Below are 17,781 nucleotides of genomic sequence, written 5' to 3' on the forward strand. Positions count from 1 at the left end.
AATCCTACTTGGTGAAAGACAGGTTATGACATTGACATACCCACGCATCATTTGAAAATCTAATTAGTGTGGGTTCATGCTTAATGCGAAAGTGATTTTGAATGTAAAATAGTAGCTTTAATGAGAGGTGCACTGTGTTCTCTTCCACATTATTTTAACCACTTCAACGGAAACACGAAACTGCGCTATGAGTATTAATATAAGCACTGACAGGTGCATAGGATATGTGTGTTTCCCGGTATTATAGTTACTTTAAGCAGAGGGTTGGTGGCTCTGTTGAATGAAAATGTAATGATATACTGACGTCATTGAAATAAGTATAGTTTCCCTCCCATGGTATTAATATCTTTTTACTTTTTTTCTCTGTATTAAAATGGCACTTGTGGGGGAAAGCAGGTCAAGGGTATCCCTTGTAATTGGACTACACCTGTCAGTATAGACTAACTATTTTGCGTCCAGACCTGCTCCCTTCAACACCTCACCTGCTGCCTATGGGAAGATAAGCAACTATGTTTTACTTTTGCCACATGCAATTGGAGATACTAATTATTCTGAAAACATATTACTCCTAATAGCTACAATGCAGCTCTCCATAATAATCTATCCTGTGCAAGCTTCTTCATCTCCCAGTACCTACTGCAACCTACATCCTTCTGAATCCGCTTGGTGTATTCATCTCTTGGTCTCCCTCTACGATTTTTACCCTCCACGCTGCCCTCCAATACTAAATTGGTGATCCCTTGATGCCTCTGAACATGTCCTACCAACCGATCCCTTCTTCTAGTCAAGTTGTGCCACAAACTTCTCTTCTCCCCAATCCTATTCAACACCTCCTCATTAGTTATGTGATCTACCCATCTAATCTTTAGCATTCTTCTGTAACACCACATTTCGAAAGCTTCTATTCTCTTCTTGTCTAAACTATTTATCGACCATGTTTCACTTCCATACATGGCTACACTCCATACAAATACTTTCAGAAACGACTTCCTAACACTTAAATCAATACTCGATGTTAACAAATTTCTCTTCCTCAGAAACGCTTTCCTTCCCATTGCCAGTCTACATTTTATAACCTCTCTACTTCGACCATCTTCAGTTATTTTGCCCCCCAAATAGCAAAACTGCTTCACTACTCTAAGTGTCTTATTTCCTAATCTAATTCCCTTGGCATCACCCGACTTAATTCGACTACATTCCATTATCCTCGTTTTGCTTTTGTTGATGTTCATCTTATATCCTCCTTTCAAGACACTGTCCATTCAATTCAACTGCTCTTCCAAGTCCTTTGCTGTCTCTGACAGAATTACAATGTCATCGGCGAACCTCAAAGTTTTTATTTCTTCTCCATGGATTTTAATACCTACTCCGAATTTTTCTTTTGTTTCCTTCACTGCTTGTTCAATATACAGATTGAATAACACCGGGGAGAGGCTACAACCCTGTCTCACTCCCTTCCTAACCACTGCTTCCCTTTCATGCCCCTCAACTCTTATAACTGCAATATTCATAATTATCTGGCATAGAGCTTGTTTGCGGGCCCATATTTACTGGAACAACTTGTTTCTATTATCATACACTGATCAGCCAGAAAAAATGACCAACGACCTACTATCGATATAAACCTGTCCAGGCGATAACAGCATCACCTGGCGAGGAATGACTGCCAGTCAGACACAAATACATTGCATTTAGTATAACGTAAGCGTGTTGTCCGCATGTAGAACTGGGAAGACGTGCGACCTATCTGAGTTTGACCGAGAACAGATTGTGATGGCCTGTAGGCTTTTCACGAGCATTTTGGAAACTGAACGTCTTGTCGGGTGTTCGAGGAGTGCTGAGGTGAGTGTCTTCAGCGCCTGGGGAAACCGGGGTGGAAACACATCCGGATGGCGTGCGGCTGGGCAGAGTGGTGGATCATTTTCACGATTATTTTAGAGACACGATGTGGAACAAGTCAGATTAGAAGATATATATACCCACATGAATAGTGCTAATACTGTTACTGAAATTTTTACTTCTACACATGCAACTACATTTAGAGGTACAAATTCTTTTTTTTTTTACCATTCAGAGCACTGTGGGACTTAACATCTTAGGTCATCAGTCCCCTAGAGCTTAGAACTACTTAAACCTAACTAACCTAAGGACATCACACACATCCATGCCCGAGGCAGGATTCGACCTGCGACCGTAGCAGTCCCGCGGTTCCGAACTGCAGCGCTAGAACCGCTTTTTTTAACAGTTCTGAAACAGAAAATCATCCATAGAATAGAAGTAGTTGTCCAAAAGAAATGATTTTAAACTACATTTAAAACTTGAGCTGCTGCTTGCCAGACACTTTATGTTGTTGGGCAAATGATCAAATATTTTTTGTTGCTGAACAATGTACTCCTTTTTGAGCAACTGACAGCTTCAATAACGTATAGGAAAGGTCATTTTTCCCTCTAGTGTTTTACGTATGAGAATCACTGTTCTTCGAGAATCGAGATGGATTATTTATAACGAATTTCATTAGCGAATATATGTACTCTGATGGTGAAACAGGACAGGGGGCGAACTGCACCGGAACTAACACCAGACTTTGCTGCGCACAATAGAAGAGTGTTCAAACACATAGTGCACCGAACACTCCCAACGATGTGACTCTGCACCAGATAACCCATACATGTGCCCATGTTAATACTACAACATCGGCAGCTGCTGCTGAAATGCACACGTCACCATCCTTACGGGATGCTGGCGCAGTGGTAGAGCGTTCCATAGTCTGAAGACTTCCGATACCTTCTTCATCTTGCTGTGGAAGGGCGCGAATCTGTCGATTCCCAGGACAGCGGCTCCTTGACAACTGTACTACGAGACGGAGACAAGCTGGCGGCTCAGTGGCGAGTTCCCGTCGATGTACTGCGCCCCCAACTCGCCAGATCTGTACCCGACTGAACACATCTGGGATGCGATTTAACGTGGTGTGAGAGCTGATCGTCGTTAGGTTACTTGTGTGTGCAGATGTGATGGCAAGTCCCTCCGGCGACCTACCGACGCCTCATTGCTTCCAGGCCACGACGCGTCGCCGCTGTTGTCCGTGCCAGAGGTGGACGTGTCGGCTGTTCGGTAGGTGGTCTCAACGTTCTGGCTGATCAGTGCGTGTTTTAACCCTGGAGACTGCGTTCTTGCTACTGGTATTCAATTATAGAAAGTGAGTTGATGAGAACTCCACCTACACAGTCGAAAGGCAGCATCGAGACAAACTTCCCTCTTTGTAACAGTGGTAGTGTAGTGGTTTTATATTAAGTATTGACGGAAATACATCCTTTTAAAATCATCATTTGATTTATAGTCAATGTGCATCTTAATTTTTGCCTAAACGATTGACCGCTGGTGGCTCCTGCAGGACATGACGGCTGACTGGCTCACGCTGTGCGCGTCGCTGGCCGCCGGCGGTGCGCTGCTGCTGCTCCTCTGGTGGCGCCGCCACAGCCAGCACTTCGGCCGCCTCGGGTTGCCCTCCGTGCCGCCGCTGCCGCTCGTCGGCAACATGCTGGACGTGGTACTCTACAGGAAGTCCTTCACCGAGGTCGTCCAAGACCTGTACCAGAAGCTCGACCCGTTTCCGTACGGTGGCGTCTTCTCCTTCACGATCCCGGCAGTCATGGTCAGAGACCCCGAACTGATCCGATCTGTCACCGTCAAGAATTTCGACCATTTCACCGACCACATGGACTTCTTTACGACTGACAAGGCCAATCCCCTGCTAACGAGAATGCTTTTCGCTTTGAAAGGTAATACGCTCACATACACTATTAACCATTAAAACAGCAATACCGAATAGCAAATAATAAAACTTTCCTTGTATGTTTACCATATAGTAGGAACAATAGATTATTAAATTTTAAAATTTTGCACATGTTTGATGCAGCAACCGTAGGATAAAATATTCGTGAAGAAATAATAAACAGCCTGTCAAGTGAAAAGTTTTATTTAAATCCCTTCACTATGGTTTCAAGGTTTATGAAAATATCTTCTTCAGAAGAAAAACAGTGACTACCTAAACCGGTTAACACTGAATACATGTTAAGTTATACTAACTACACTAATGACTCGTTGCGAATACAAATGTTATTCAGCCTCATTGTGTTGGATGTTGTAGAGGAGGTACGTTGTATAGCTGAACGGTGTCAGTAAAATATAAAATTCACCTCCAGAATATTAAAAACTTGCACAACACGGTCCTCGTCATTGAATAGTACTTCATCAAAGTACAGCTAATGCACTAGCCTCATTTACGTAACGCTTGAGCTAAGGAAAGCTTCTGGCTAGAAACGGCTCTATGACATTACAGGCGAGGACAGTTTGCAGTAGTGGATGACCGTTATTACTGTAAAGTAGTTTAAAACATTAAAAATTAAAATTACGGTATTTGAGACCAGTTCATGTTTGGCTACGTACTTACGTAAAATTTACAACATGACAAATAATTAATAAGTTACCCTCAAGGAAAGTTATTGTGGTAAAATCTAAGCATATAAACTGTAAGATATCATAAATAATAAACAATACAATAAGAAGTTGAAGGGGAAGGGAGGAAAGGAGGAAGGGGAGAAAAGGGGGGAAACAAATCAAAGGGGTAGGTAGCAAAAACCAGTGGGAGAAAAAGGAGGCTCCTAAGAGTGGGGAGGAGGAACGAAGATGATAAAACAGTATATAATTAAAAAATATACATATCTGAACATCAAAACTTCAAGGAATGCATTAACAGCGTAACAAAGAGTAAGCAGAACACCAGCATTAAAAGACGAGGAAAATTACATATACATAGTCATCCGGAATATCCAGCAATCTCTCTGGTATGTTAATGAGATTAGGGCTCTGAAACTATCTATAAAATTTCTGTCGTTCAATTACACCTATTCATTTGAAACTGACCCGTCTTTGTGAACAAAATATTTAATAATTCCCCGTTCTTCTAACAGGTCAATCCTGCGACCTGTATTTTCTTTTATACAAAAGTTCTAAGTCTTCTAGTCACCTTGATGTGCATGGGAAAAGAAGCGGATGGGTTCAGCACATGTGGGACTGTGCACATTTGCCCCCGGTTCCTTAGCAGTGTAAGGTGTCAGGTAAATCTAACACCTTCCATGAAAACCCTGACATAATAAGCAAATCTACTAGTTGTCACATAGCTCCGAATAAATCGTGACATTAAATTAACCAAACTAATACAAGTAACGAGTGAGCAAATTGAATACCACAGACTAACACAAGAATGCCTAAATGCATGTCGTACCTTCCCACCGTGAGACCGACGCAGTTCCGCGGGGGGAAACGAGGACAGAAGCCGAGAGCAGAACCGTGTTAAGCTAGAAGGCCCTACGATAACGGATGGAGTGGACACCCACGTCGCTAGCCTACCGCTAAGTCTACCACCAGCACGTTTTAGCGTGAGGCTTTTTCGCGTCTCTGTTACGTCAAGGACCACCCCCCAGCCCATGTTAAAAGCTAGAGCCCTCCAGAAAAACAGTATAGATCTTACGATAACACAAAAAGGGCCACTACCACCCGCAAGTTTTAGCGTGAGACTTTTTCGTGTCTCAGGTACGTCAAGGACCACCGCCCAGCACATGTTAAAAGATAGAGCCCTCCAGAAGGACAGTATAGATCTTACGATAACGCTAAAAGGACCACACCAGCCGCAGGTTTTAGCGTGAGACTTTTTAGTGTCTGTGTTACGTTGGAAACTTTAAAAACATTGCCCCACCACGAAAAGTATAACGTTTCTCATTGGATAGACAGAATTTTTGTAGGCGGAGCTTAAGGTTAACATTGAGACCCTGATTGGTCAGATGAAAACATAGCCAGATAGTTTTTTTAAACTAACTTCGGTAAATTGAAGTAAGGAGAAGTTAGAGGAGAGTTGCTTCCGAGATGGCGAGGTGAGCGGAGCTGTGCTGCCCGCCCCTGCCCTGACGCTGCCTAAACACCGACAAGGTAATGAACGCACGCGATGCCGCATTTTTGAGCACATAAGGCTTCACTCAGAACTGCAGAAGTCTCATCTGTTACACCCCTTTTTTGCGTAATACTAGTGTCGATCGTTAATTAAAACTCGTGGTGTTCACATTTGCCACTTGAAGAACAGATCTGAAACGCGATGATTTTTCTTTTATATAGTTATTGAGAAGCCACATCAGCCACTGTAATCTACGACAAGTTAGATAAGTAACTGAAGATAATTGAGGATCACTGTAGACCATTTTGATAGTTTTCTCTTTTGTGAAACTTAATTTAAACCTAGATTATAGATGTGATATGGCATAGGTCATCCTTCGATCCATTGTAGAACTTGGAAACCCACTCAGGGAATATTCGTTCACATTTTTGTTGAACGCAGTTGGTTTTTACCATCCTGTATTAGAACATTTCCTTTTACCAATAGTGCAATTTATAAACGATGTTTTGTGAGTAGAATAAAACTTCCAATGGTAAACTTAACTGCTTTTTCGACGTTATTATACAAGCTAACTAAAAATAGGAAAGCCTTGAAGCCTTTCCACTAAATTTAGTTAGTATTAAGATTCTTTTACAGGGAGTGCAGTGGAGCTGACGCTGAGATCATTTAGTATTTGGTTATGTCATCGCTAGTCTCACTGAACTCTTCTGAATTCTACATGTCATGTGTGGTCTGGCGTCTCCTTACCAGCAACAGGTCCCAGGTTCAAACTAGTTAATTCCCTAAACACACGCTGAGAGCGTCGTTGCGCGAAAGTGGTAGGGAGACACGATATAGTACAAACAGACACCACCATGAATGTTTAGACCAGGTCCTTTTCATATCTTACTTTGAATGGTCTCCCTGTCTGGTGTATGTTATGATTAAATTTGTAGGTGATATGGAAGAACATAGGAAGCAAAATTTCACAGAGCAACCTCCGGCAGGAAAAAAGGGCTTAAACCCAGCTAGCTTCGAGCCGGACTGTTCGAATAATAGATTCCATGCTGCTTCATCCCGATGCCAGAGTTCATCAGTTGTAGAGGTTGGTGAATGGTGACATGCCAGTCTCTCGGGTAGTGGATGAAAGATCTAGAGAAAGCTGTGCCCAGGGCAACACCCGAAAACACTTTGTAGCGATGTAGATCAGCACAACAATATCTTATTGCAAGATAATGTCACGGAGATGTCAATAGTGGAACTCATGGCACCGGCCTCAAAAAGTCGAAAACGTATCGCATGCTCTCCAAATTACTGTTTGCATGAACCTGAGGTGACCACATTGTATACTGTGTCATCATGCCAACGTATTGAGCCGAAGTGACGATGTCGACAGAAACATGACAATGTTCGATTTCTTGGGAGCATACACACACAGACACGACCGTCGTGACGCTGCATGCAGAACTGGAACTTATCAAAAGAAGACGCACGGCCACTTTGGTGTCCAGAGCTGTTGCTGGTCGCACCGCTGTACACGCTCCTCTCTCTCCTCTCAACAGCGATCGCCACGCTGATACTCCATGGTGCTCCAGACCAGCTCGGACTGTCAGTGTGCATACTTGACTAGCTACAGCCAAGCCCCTTTCCTGACAAAGGGAACGTGACGTGACTGTGCGATACTGCATGTCCAACCGATCAATACATCTGTCAACCCAAGCACTGGACGTGTGGAGTTTTCGAGAACCGGCATGGGGTTGACCACGATCCTCCTGAACCTATCGATTCCCTACTCACATGGTAGTGGTGAGGTCCCGATCAACGGGAGCATCAATATCAATGAATGATAAACCGCACTCTCGACAGACCACGATCCCGTCGCTACGAGAGGATACACTGCTAAGTGAACATCATGGTATGATACTACCAACAGCCTTCATAACAGATTCTCACAGTAGGCAGTGTCACCTGATGTTCCCTGAATGAAACTTGTCTTGACCGTAAACTTACCTCACCCTAGGACGCTGGGGGGGGAGGGGGGGGGGATATTCCTTACTGCTTGTGTTTGCCTGGGTTAGTCATAGACAGTTTTCCCTTTGAGTTATTGTTTAGTGAATACTGTACGAAACGTTAATTGGCCATCCATTTTAAAGGTTCAAAAACGGTTCAAATGACTCTGAGCAGTATGATACTTAACTTCTGAGGTCATCAGTCGCCTAGAACTTAGAACTAATTAAACCTAACTAACCTAAGGACATCACACACACCCATGCCCGAGGAAGGATTTGAACCGACGACCGTAGCGGTCGCTCGGCTCCAGACTGTAGCGCCTAGAACCGCACGGCCACTCCGGCCGGCCAATTTTGCAGGAATCTCGACCTTTGAAAGAAGAAAAATGAAACTTTTAATATGCGTTCAACAACCCCCACCCTCCCCGACCAATTAGGTTTCCATGACACTGAAAAATTTTCTGTGTAAGATTTTTTGTTCGTCCGCAGCTCGTGGTCGTGTGGTAGCGTTCTCGCTTGCCACGCCGGTGTTCCCGGGTTCGATTCCCGGCGGGGTCAGGGATTTTCTCTGCTTCGTGATGACTGGGTGTTGTGTGATGTCCTTAGGTTAGTTAGGTTTGAGTAGTTCTAAGTTCTAGGGGACTGATGACCATTGATTTTAAGTCCCATAGTGCTCAGAGCCATTTGAACAATTTTTTGTGTCGAATGTCTGAAACAATGCAAGTCTATGTTTCTTGTTGGCTGGAATTCTTGATAATTTCCGCAATCAGTTTCATTTCAGAGGAAGTCATCGTTGATGACATTCAGCAGTATTTATCTTGTATATTTCCAGTAAGTTGCTTCAATTCCCTACTGTTCACATCGAGACTCAGAAATGTTTAAAGGAATGCGTGAACCATCTTTGGAAAGATTTTTGAATGATATTTTAGATGAAAATTCTTACTCGGGGAGTGAACGTGAAGGATGATGTTATGGAGTATGACTCAGATCGGGAAAGTAATGTGGACATTAGAGATGATGAAGACGATGAAGATAACGCAGCGTGAAGTAGTGACCATCAGGATGTAACTGTGACCAAGTTTGAAAGAAGGTATGTAATCACACAGCCCAGAATAAAGTGTATAATTACACAGTCCAGAATACATAGGACTCCTCTTGCTAATATATACATATAAAAAAAGGTTTTGCATCACCTCGGTTCCGAAAGTTCCGGAAGCTGTACAGAAAATTGGAATAGATATCAACATAAACATCATTTACTCCCTTTTTATTGCTCATGAAAACCGCACATTGCATGTTGTACCACCATACAACGAGACGTTCAGAGGTGGTGCTCCGGATTGCTGTAGACACCGCTACCTCTAATACCCAGAAGCCCGTCCTCTTGCATTGATGAATGCCTGTATTCGTCGTGGCATACTATCCACAAGTTCGTCAAGACACTGTTGGTCCAGATTGTCCCACTCCTCAACGGCGATTCGGCGTAGATCCCTCAGATGGTTGGTGGGTCACGTCGTTCATAAACAGCCCTTTTCAATGTATCCCAGGCATGTTTGTGAGGGTTCATGTCTGGAGAAAATGCTGGCCCTTCTAGTCGAGCGATGTCGTTATCCTCGAGTAAGTCATTCAAAAAATGCGCACGAAGGAGGCGAAAATTGTCGTCCATGAAGACGAATGCCTCGTCAATATGATGCCGATATGGTTGCACTATCGGTCGGAGGATGGCATTCACGTATCGTACAGCCGTTACGGCGTCTTCCATGACCACCAGCGGCATACGTCGTTCGGCCCCACATAATGCCATTCCGAAACAGCATTCCACCTCGCTGCACTCGCTGTACAGTGTGCTTAACGCGTTGAGCCTGACCGGTGTGCCTCCAGACACGTCTCCGACGATTGTCTGGTGGAAGGCATATGCGATACTCATCGGTAAAGAGAACGAGATGCCAGTCACGAGCGGTCTATTCGGCTTGTTGTTGGCCCATATGTACCGCGCTGCATGGTGTCACGGTTGCAAAGATGGACCTCGCCAGAGACGTCGAGAGTGAAGTTGTGCATCATGCAGCGTATTGCGCACAGTTTGAGTCGTAACACGACGTCCTGTGACTGCACGAAAAGCATTATTCATTATGGTGGCGTTGCGTTCAGGGTTCCTTCGAGCCATAATCCTTAGGTAGCCGTCATCTATTGCAGTAGTAACATTTGGGCGGCCTGAGCGAGGCATGTCATCAACAGTTCCTGTCTCTCTGTATCTCCTCCATGTCCGAACAACATCGCTTTGGTTCACTCCGAGACGCCTGGACATTTCCCTTGTTGAGACCCCATCCTGGCATAAAGTAACAATACGGACCCGATCGAACCGCGGTATTGACCGTTTAGCGGTAATTGAACTACAGACAACACGAGACGTGGTACCTCCTTCCTGGTGGAATGACTGGAACTGATCGGCTGTGGAACTTCCTCTGTCTAACAGGCGCTGCTCATTCATGGTTGTTTATATTTTTGGGCAGGTTTAATGACATCTCTGAATAGTCAGAGGAATTGTGTGATACAATATCCACGGTCAACGTCTATCTCTTAGGAGTTCTGGGAACCGGGGTTATGCATAACTTTTCTTGATGTGTGTGGTATGGGAGGAGTTTGGAGTAATTGTTTGGCGTTCTCTTGAAGACGCCTTGGCGTTTACACGTAACATGCTGAATGTTATAGTAAAACATTCAAATGAAGAGGTAGTTAGGCTGAATGTCACTTCTACTAATAAGAAACAATTGTACTTGTTTATAGGAATACGGATACAAAGGGTGCAGATAAGGACAATTCAGTCACTTTACGCTATCTCCGATCAAACCTAACTGTCGGCCTGTTTACAAGGATATTATACCAAGATAACGTTTCAAGAAACTTATTAGAATCATTAGGTTTGATGACAAAACTACCCACCAGCAAAGCAAGCAAGCAGACAAGTTCATAGTAAACCATTTCCAACGAAGTGAACGACAGGTTTCCACTACTGTATAAACCAGGAGTGCACCTCAGCATTGATGAGATGCTCGGCTGGTTTACAGGACGTTAATCCCTCAGGGAACGAGGAGAAACCGGGCAAGTATGGCATCACTGTACGAGTGATGTCAGACGCAATAGACAGACACGTCACTAATATTGAACGCTATGCAGTTAAAGTACAAAGTTTGTCCTTGAAAGAACGATTTTCAACAGCTGTCGTTAAACGCCTGGCAGTGTCTGTGAAAAATACTGGTCGAAATATCACTACAGATCGATACTACACATCGGTGGACTTGACGGAAGAGCTACACCAAGTCTATAAATTTACTACAGCAGGAACTCTGCACCCAGACAAGAAGCATATTCCAGGCATAATGAAGAACGCATCAGATCGAGAGACTATATTCATCAATGTTATTGTTCAAGACCTAACAACTGGTAGTCCACCTGTTATTTTAGTATCCTACAGAGTAAAAATAAAACCAAGTTAAAAATTGCTGATATTATCAACAATGCATCAAGATTAAAGCACTGAAAGAGGAAAGAGGTACAAAACCCACGTAAATACATATTACAATTCCACGAAAGGTGGAACTAATACCATTGATCAAATGGCTCTTGTGTACGCCTGCAAGAGGGGAACAAATGTATGGCCTCTGTCAATGTTTTACTCTCTCATCGATATATTTGCTGTCAGTGCAAACTACAAATTTCACCCAGCAACATCCAAGTTGGAACGAGAATAATCAAAGCAATCACAAACTTTTTCTTCAGCGTGCTAGGTTGGAACTAGTGTATCGACAGGTAGCAGGAAGAAGTATTCCGGTCGGAGCAGCCAGAGGTGGCGGTCATGTGAGAGTGAGATGTGTTTGCCTCTGTGAATGAATACGTTGTGTGTGCGTGTGCGTTTCCTTTTCTGCAGAGGGCTTCGGCAGAAAGCTAACGTAGTGTCTTTTTGTTGTGCCTGTCTGCGACTCGTCGTGTCACCTTTATGGTAAACAGTAACTGTCTTTTTCTTACAGGGTTCGTATTCCAATCTGGAGTTTCCATTGTTTCATTTTGACAATGTAAGCAGGTTTTTAAACAAATCGTTCAGTCAGTGGAAAGTATTCCACAAACTAAAATCGAAGAAACGACAACACCTGCAGATCAGCCTCCTCTAGGGAAAGGCCGGTACCCTTTTTGTGCATACCAAGCTAAAACAAAAAAGAAGACATACAACATCTAAGAAAACCGAAACAGTACTGTGTACCGAGTCATAATCACGTATATAACACACATTCAGAAAGAATTGTGAAGTGCGTCTTCTGTCACGAAGCTGAGGAGTAGTTTGTGTAATATATCAGCACAGTCATTTGTATTACTATTGTAACTTGCCAATTTTTATTGACTCGCCTAGCATTTACAGCTATTAACAATATTTATAAGTTACTGCCTTAGTTATAATACATAAACCTCTTGGAAGTTATATTCTTTTATCAGTAGATTATTTTAATGCCAGAGGGTTCACCAACACCCCGCGCCCAATTCGGCATACGTTGCAGACACAAAAAAGCCTAGGTGCTGTAATCTCCCCCCTCCTCCCTTCTTCCATCTATTGTACGCATTAAACAATGCCCAGTACAATTAATTAATAAGCAAAGTCTTTTATGAAAATTCGCGAGGAGCGAAGATTACAATAAACTTTCAAGTTTACTTAGTTTATCATGCCGAGACGGCTCCATTTCTTCTTGTCTAGGTGTTTGATTCTTGAAGCTGAAAATGTACCATTGGTAGGTTTGACCTAAATAAATTGGACGATTGTCGTTGCAGAATTTTTTATGTAAATATATTTTCCACTGATTTTCTCACATTTTAGTATATCATACAGTACTTTGATTTTTCACATTAACAAAGCGGGAATTTCATTGTTCCCGCCTATTACACAAAAATGCGTCCGATTATACCCTGCGGAAATAACAATATTTAAAGGGTTTACAATTTTTCTTAACAAATGAATTCCTACTAGTTTTCGTTCCATAATTAATTTCGATTATTATTTCATAAATAAAACCTCAAATAAACATAGTCAACGCTAGAGGATTGTGTAATTATTAACAGAAATTTTAAGCGTGCAAATAATTCTTAATTTCAAATGTTTCTGAAAGAATTAACTGTATATTCAGAACTAGTACTTATCAATTATAAAAGTTAAACTAAAATATTTTATAAAGTAATTCCTTTTCATAAATCTTAGCTTGAAATATAACATAATGTGTATAAAATTGTATGAAAGTTTTCAGAAAAGCAACTGAGATAGTACTGAGCTCTGCAAAGTTTGAAAAATAATACTGCTACCGACAACTACTATTGTGGAAAAGTAATGCTAGAGGAGGATGTCCCGTCACAGCGTCATAGAGTTACCACAAGTCTTGTGGTTCTCTTTTAATATTAACGTGAATCATCTGTGTAGCACAAGATGATCAAGATAATAATGCTCTGGGTTGTGTTAGTCAATAGTTTTCGAGGTAATCCTATATTTGTAGAGATACTCCACATGGCGATGTCACAACTACTTCTACTCTGGATCATAACTACTAGTCTAAAAAATTGACAAGGTAGTGAAGTGCCGGACGTATTTCGGAAATCACTGCTCCTAGTTGCTCAGTGTCGTTATTTCGCCTTAATAAAAACAGATCAACAACAACACAGAAGTAACTCGCAGTTTAAACTCTCAAAATTTTTGGTTCACAACTCCAAAGTCGTATTTCAGCCAATGCTCCAAATCTCCATACTGCACCATAACGACGTAGCGTCGTAGTCAAAGCGGGAGGAAGGGTCATCCCTGAGCCTTAATGAAATTACACACTAGCTCGTTATTATTTATTGGTATTTTCTGCTACAAGTTACTTTAATTTGTTTTATATTTAATTTAACAAATTGTAATAGATTTCGAGCACGTTGTGCCCATTTCCAGACTTGTAAGTATACAGAAAATTGTTACTTGAAAACAAATTGTCTTTAATTAACGTAGCACACGTTGTTTACTGTTCGCTGCTGGAGTGGCTGTTGGGATAACTGGAGGGAGAGGGGGGCAATGGTTGGCGAGAAACTGCTGTCCAGTGATGTTTTCTGATGCTATAGAGCTGTCTACACCACAGCCGGTATTTGATGCAAAGAATCTTACCTCAGTTATTATGTTGCGAAAATCGTATGATACACTTTTTTACCTGACAGTTCTTCACTTATGATTTTTGAGGTATTAGAGCTTTGTTCTGAATCCTTAGTACACTGGCGGAGTTGTTTGTAACATTACGATATCGGTCTGCCGCTGTGGCTGCCCCGGTTGCTGCCCGCAGTGGGGCTGAGCCCTCGCCTGTGGTTGATTGGGAGGTCGTTCCAAGGCGTGGCAGGCAGCGAAAGGCGTCCCCGGAGGCTGATCAGAAAGCCTCCCCGGTGCGTCTGACAAACCGGTTTCAGGCACTGTCTCTGGCTGAGCCAGATGCAGACGCCTGTCCTGTTTCAGAGGATCATTCTCAGCCTTCAAGGTCCGGGCAATCGCAGAGGGTGGGCTTACTGGTAGTTGGGAGCTCCAATGTTAGGCGCGTAATGGGGCCCCTTAGGGATACGGCGGCTAAGGAGGGGAAGAAATCCAGTGTGCACTCCGTGTGCATTCCGGGAGGAGTCATTCCTGATGTGGAAAGGGTCCTTCCGGATGCCATGAAGAGCACAGGGTGCAGCCAGCTGCAGGTGGTGGCAAATGTCGGCACTAATGACGTGTGTCGCTTTGGATCTGAGGAAATTCTCTCTGGATTCCAGCGGCTATCTGATTTGGTGAAGGCTGCCGGTCTTGCTTACGAGATGAAGGCAGAGCTCACCATCTGCAGCATCGTTGACAGAACCGACTGCGGACCTTTGGTGCAGAGCCGGGTGGAGGGTCTGAATCAGAGGCTCAGACGGTTTTGCGACCGTATTGGCTGCAGATTCCTAGACTTGCGCCATAGGGTGGTAGGGTTTCGGGTTCCGCTGAATAGGTCAGGAGTTCACTACACTCAGCTGGCGGCTACACGGGTAGCGGAGGCTGTGTGGCGTGGACTGGGCGGTTTTTTAGGTTAGAAGGCCTCGGGAAAGTGCGGGATGGGCTGCAATGTCAAAGGGTGCTTGGCAATTGCAGGACGTGCTTGGATCAAGGAACAGTCGGAATTATAGTTGTAAATTGTTGTAGTTGCGCTGGAAAAGTCCCTGAGCTTCAAGCGCTAATAGAAAGCACAGAAGCTGATATCGTTATAGGTACAGAAAGCTGGCTAAAGCCTGAAATAAGTTCTGCAGAAATTTTTACGAAGTCTCAGACGGTGTTCAGGAAAGATAGATTAGGCAGAATTGGGGGTGGAGTGTTTGTGTCTGTCAGTAGTGGTTTATCTTGTAGTGAAGTCGAAGTAGATACTCCGTGCAAATTGGTGTGGGTGGAGGTTATACTTAACAGCCGAATTAAGTTAATAATTGGCTCCTTCTACCGACCCCCAGACTCCGATGATACAGTTGCGGAACAGTTCAGAGAAAGTTTGAGTCTCGTAACAAATAAATACCCCACTCATACGGTTATAGTTGGTGGGGACTTCAACCTACCCTCGGTATGTTGGCAAAAATACTTGTTCGAAACCGGTGGTAGACAGAAAACGTCTTCCCAGATTGTCCTAAATGCATTCTCCGAAAATTATTTCGAGCAGTTAGTCCACGAACCCACGCGAATTGTAAATGGTTGCGAAAACACACTTGACCTCTTGGCCACAAACAATACAGAGCTGATAGAGAGCATCATGACTGATACAGGGATTAGTGATCACAAGGTCATTGTAGCTAGGCTCAATACCATTTCTTCCAAATCCATCAGAAACAAACCCAAAATAATTTTATTTAAAAAAGCGGATAAAGTGCCACTAGAAGCCTTCCTAAAAGACAATTTCCATTCCTTCCGAACTGACTATGCGAATGTAGACGAGATGTGGCTCAAATTCAAAGATATAGTAGCAACAGCAATTGAGAGATTCATACCTCATAAATTGGTAAGAGATGGGACGGATCCCCCGTGGTACACAAAAAAGGTCCGAACGCTGTTGCAGAGGCAACAGAAAAAGCATGCGAAGTTCATAAGAACGCGAAATCCCGAAGATGGGCTAAAATTTACAGACGTGCGAAATTTGGCACGTACTTCGATGCGAGATGCCTTTAATAGGTTCCACAACGAAACATTGTCTCGAAATTTGGTAGAAAATCCGTAGAAATTCTGGTCTTATGTAAAGTACACAAGCGACAAGACGCAGTCAATACCTTCGCTGCGCAGTGCCGATGGTACTGTTATCGACGACTGTGCCGCTAAAGCGGAGTTATTGAACGCAGTTTTCCGAAATTCCTTCACCAGGGAAGACGAATGGAATATTCCAGAATTTGAAACACCAACATCTGCTAGCATGAGTTTCTTAGAAGTAGATACCTTAGGGGTTGCGAAGCAACTCAAATCGCTTGATACGGGCAAGTCTTCAGGTCCAGATTGTATACCGATTAGGTTCCTTTCAGATTACGCTGATACTATAGCTCCCTACTTAGCACTCATATACAACCGCTCGCTCAACGATAGATCTGTACCTAGAGATTGGAAAATTGCGCAGGTCGCACCATTGTTCAAGAAGGGTAGTAGGAGTAATCCATTTAACTACAGACCTATATCATTGACGTCGGTTTGCAGTAGGGTTTTGCTGCATATACTGTATTCAAACATTATGAATCACCTCGAAGGGAACGATCTATTGACACGTAATCAGCATGGCTTCAGAAAACATCACTCTTGTGCAACGCAGCTAGCTCTTTATTCGCACGAAGTAATGGCCGCTATCGACAGGGGATCTCAAGTTGATTCCGTATTTCTAGATTTCCGGAAAGCTTTTGACACCGTTCCTCACAAGCAACTTCTAATCAAGCTGCGGAGCTATGGGGTATCGTCTCAGTTGTGCGACTGGATTCGTGATTTCCTGTCAGGAAGGTCGCAGTTCGTAGTAATAGACGGCAAATCATCGAGTAAAACTGAAGTGATATCAGGTGTTCCCCAGGGAAGCGTCCTGGGACCTCTACTGTTCCTGATCTATATAAATGACCTGGGTGACAATCTGAGCAGTTCTCTTAGACTGTTCGCAAATGATACTGTAATTTACCGTCTAGTAAGGTCGTCCGAAGACCAGTATCAGCTGCAAAGCGATTTAGAAAAGATTGCTGTATGGTGTGTCAGGTGGCAGTTGACGCTAAATAACGAAAAGTGTGAGATGATCCACATGAGTTCCAAAAGAAATCCGTTGGAATTCGATTACTCGATAAATAGTACAATTCCCAAGGCTGTCAATTCAACTAAGTACCTGGGTGTTAAAATTACGAACAACTTCAGTTGGAAGGACCACATAGATAATATTGTCGGGAAGGCGAGCCAAAGGTTGCGTTTCATTGGCAGGACACTTAGAAGATGCAACAAGTCCACTAAAGAGAGAGCTTACACTACACTCGTTCGTCCTCTGTTAGAATATTGCTGCGCGGTGTGGGATCCTTACCAGGTGGGATTGACGGAGGACATCGAAAGGGTGCAAAAAAGGGCAGCTCGTTTTGTATTATCGCGTTATAGGGGAGAGAGTGTGGCAGATATGATACACGAGTTGGGATGGAAGTCATTACAGCATAGACGTTTTTCGACGCGGCGAGACCTTTTTACGAAATTTCAGTCACCAACTTTCTCTTCCGATTGCGAAAATATTTTGTTGAGCCCAACCTACATAGGTAGGAATGATCATCAAAATAAAATAAGAGAAATCAGAGCTCGAACAG

General features: G+C 43.3%; 1 protein-coding gene across 5 annotated transcripts in view; it reads left to right on the plus strand.

The window, feature by feature from the left end:
• Nucleotides 1–17,781, plus strand: part of LOC126335595 (cytochrome P450 9e2-like) — a 94,539-nt gene that overhangs the window by 24,353 nt on the left and 52,405 nt on the right. For all 5 annotated transcript variants that reach the window (XR_007564896.1, XM_049999042.1, XM_049999041.1 and 2 more), the window contains one exon: nucleotides 3,392–3,779. Coding sequence is in view for 4 of the 5 variants with exons in the window: in XM_049999042.1 (XP_049854999.1) it covers nucleotides 3,395–3,779 (385 nt within the window). In the remaining variant the exon portion in view is untranslated. The remainder of the gene's footprint in view (nucleotides 1–3,391; nucleotides 3,780–17,781) is intronic.

Source organism: Schistocerca gregaria, chromosome 2 (assembly GCF_023897955.1).
Source record: "Schistocerca gregaria isolate iqSchGreg1 chromosome 2, iqSchGreg1.2, whole genome shotgun sequence".
NCBI classification, from domain to species: Eukaryota; Metazoa; Arthropoda; class Insecta; order Orthoptera; family Acrididae; genus Schistocerca; species Schistocerca gregaria.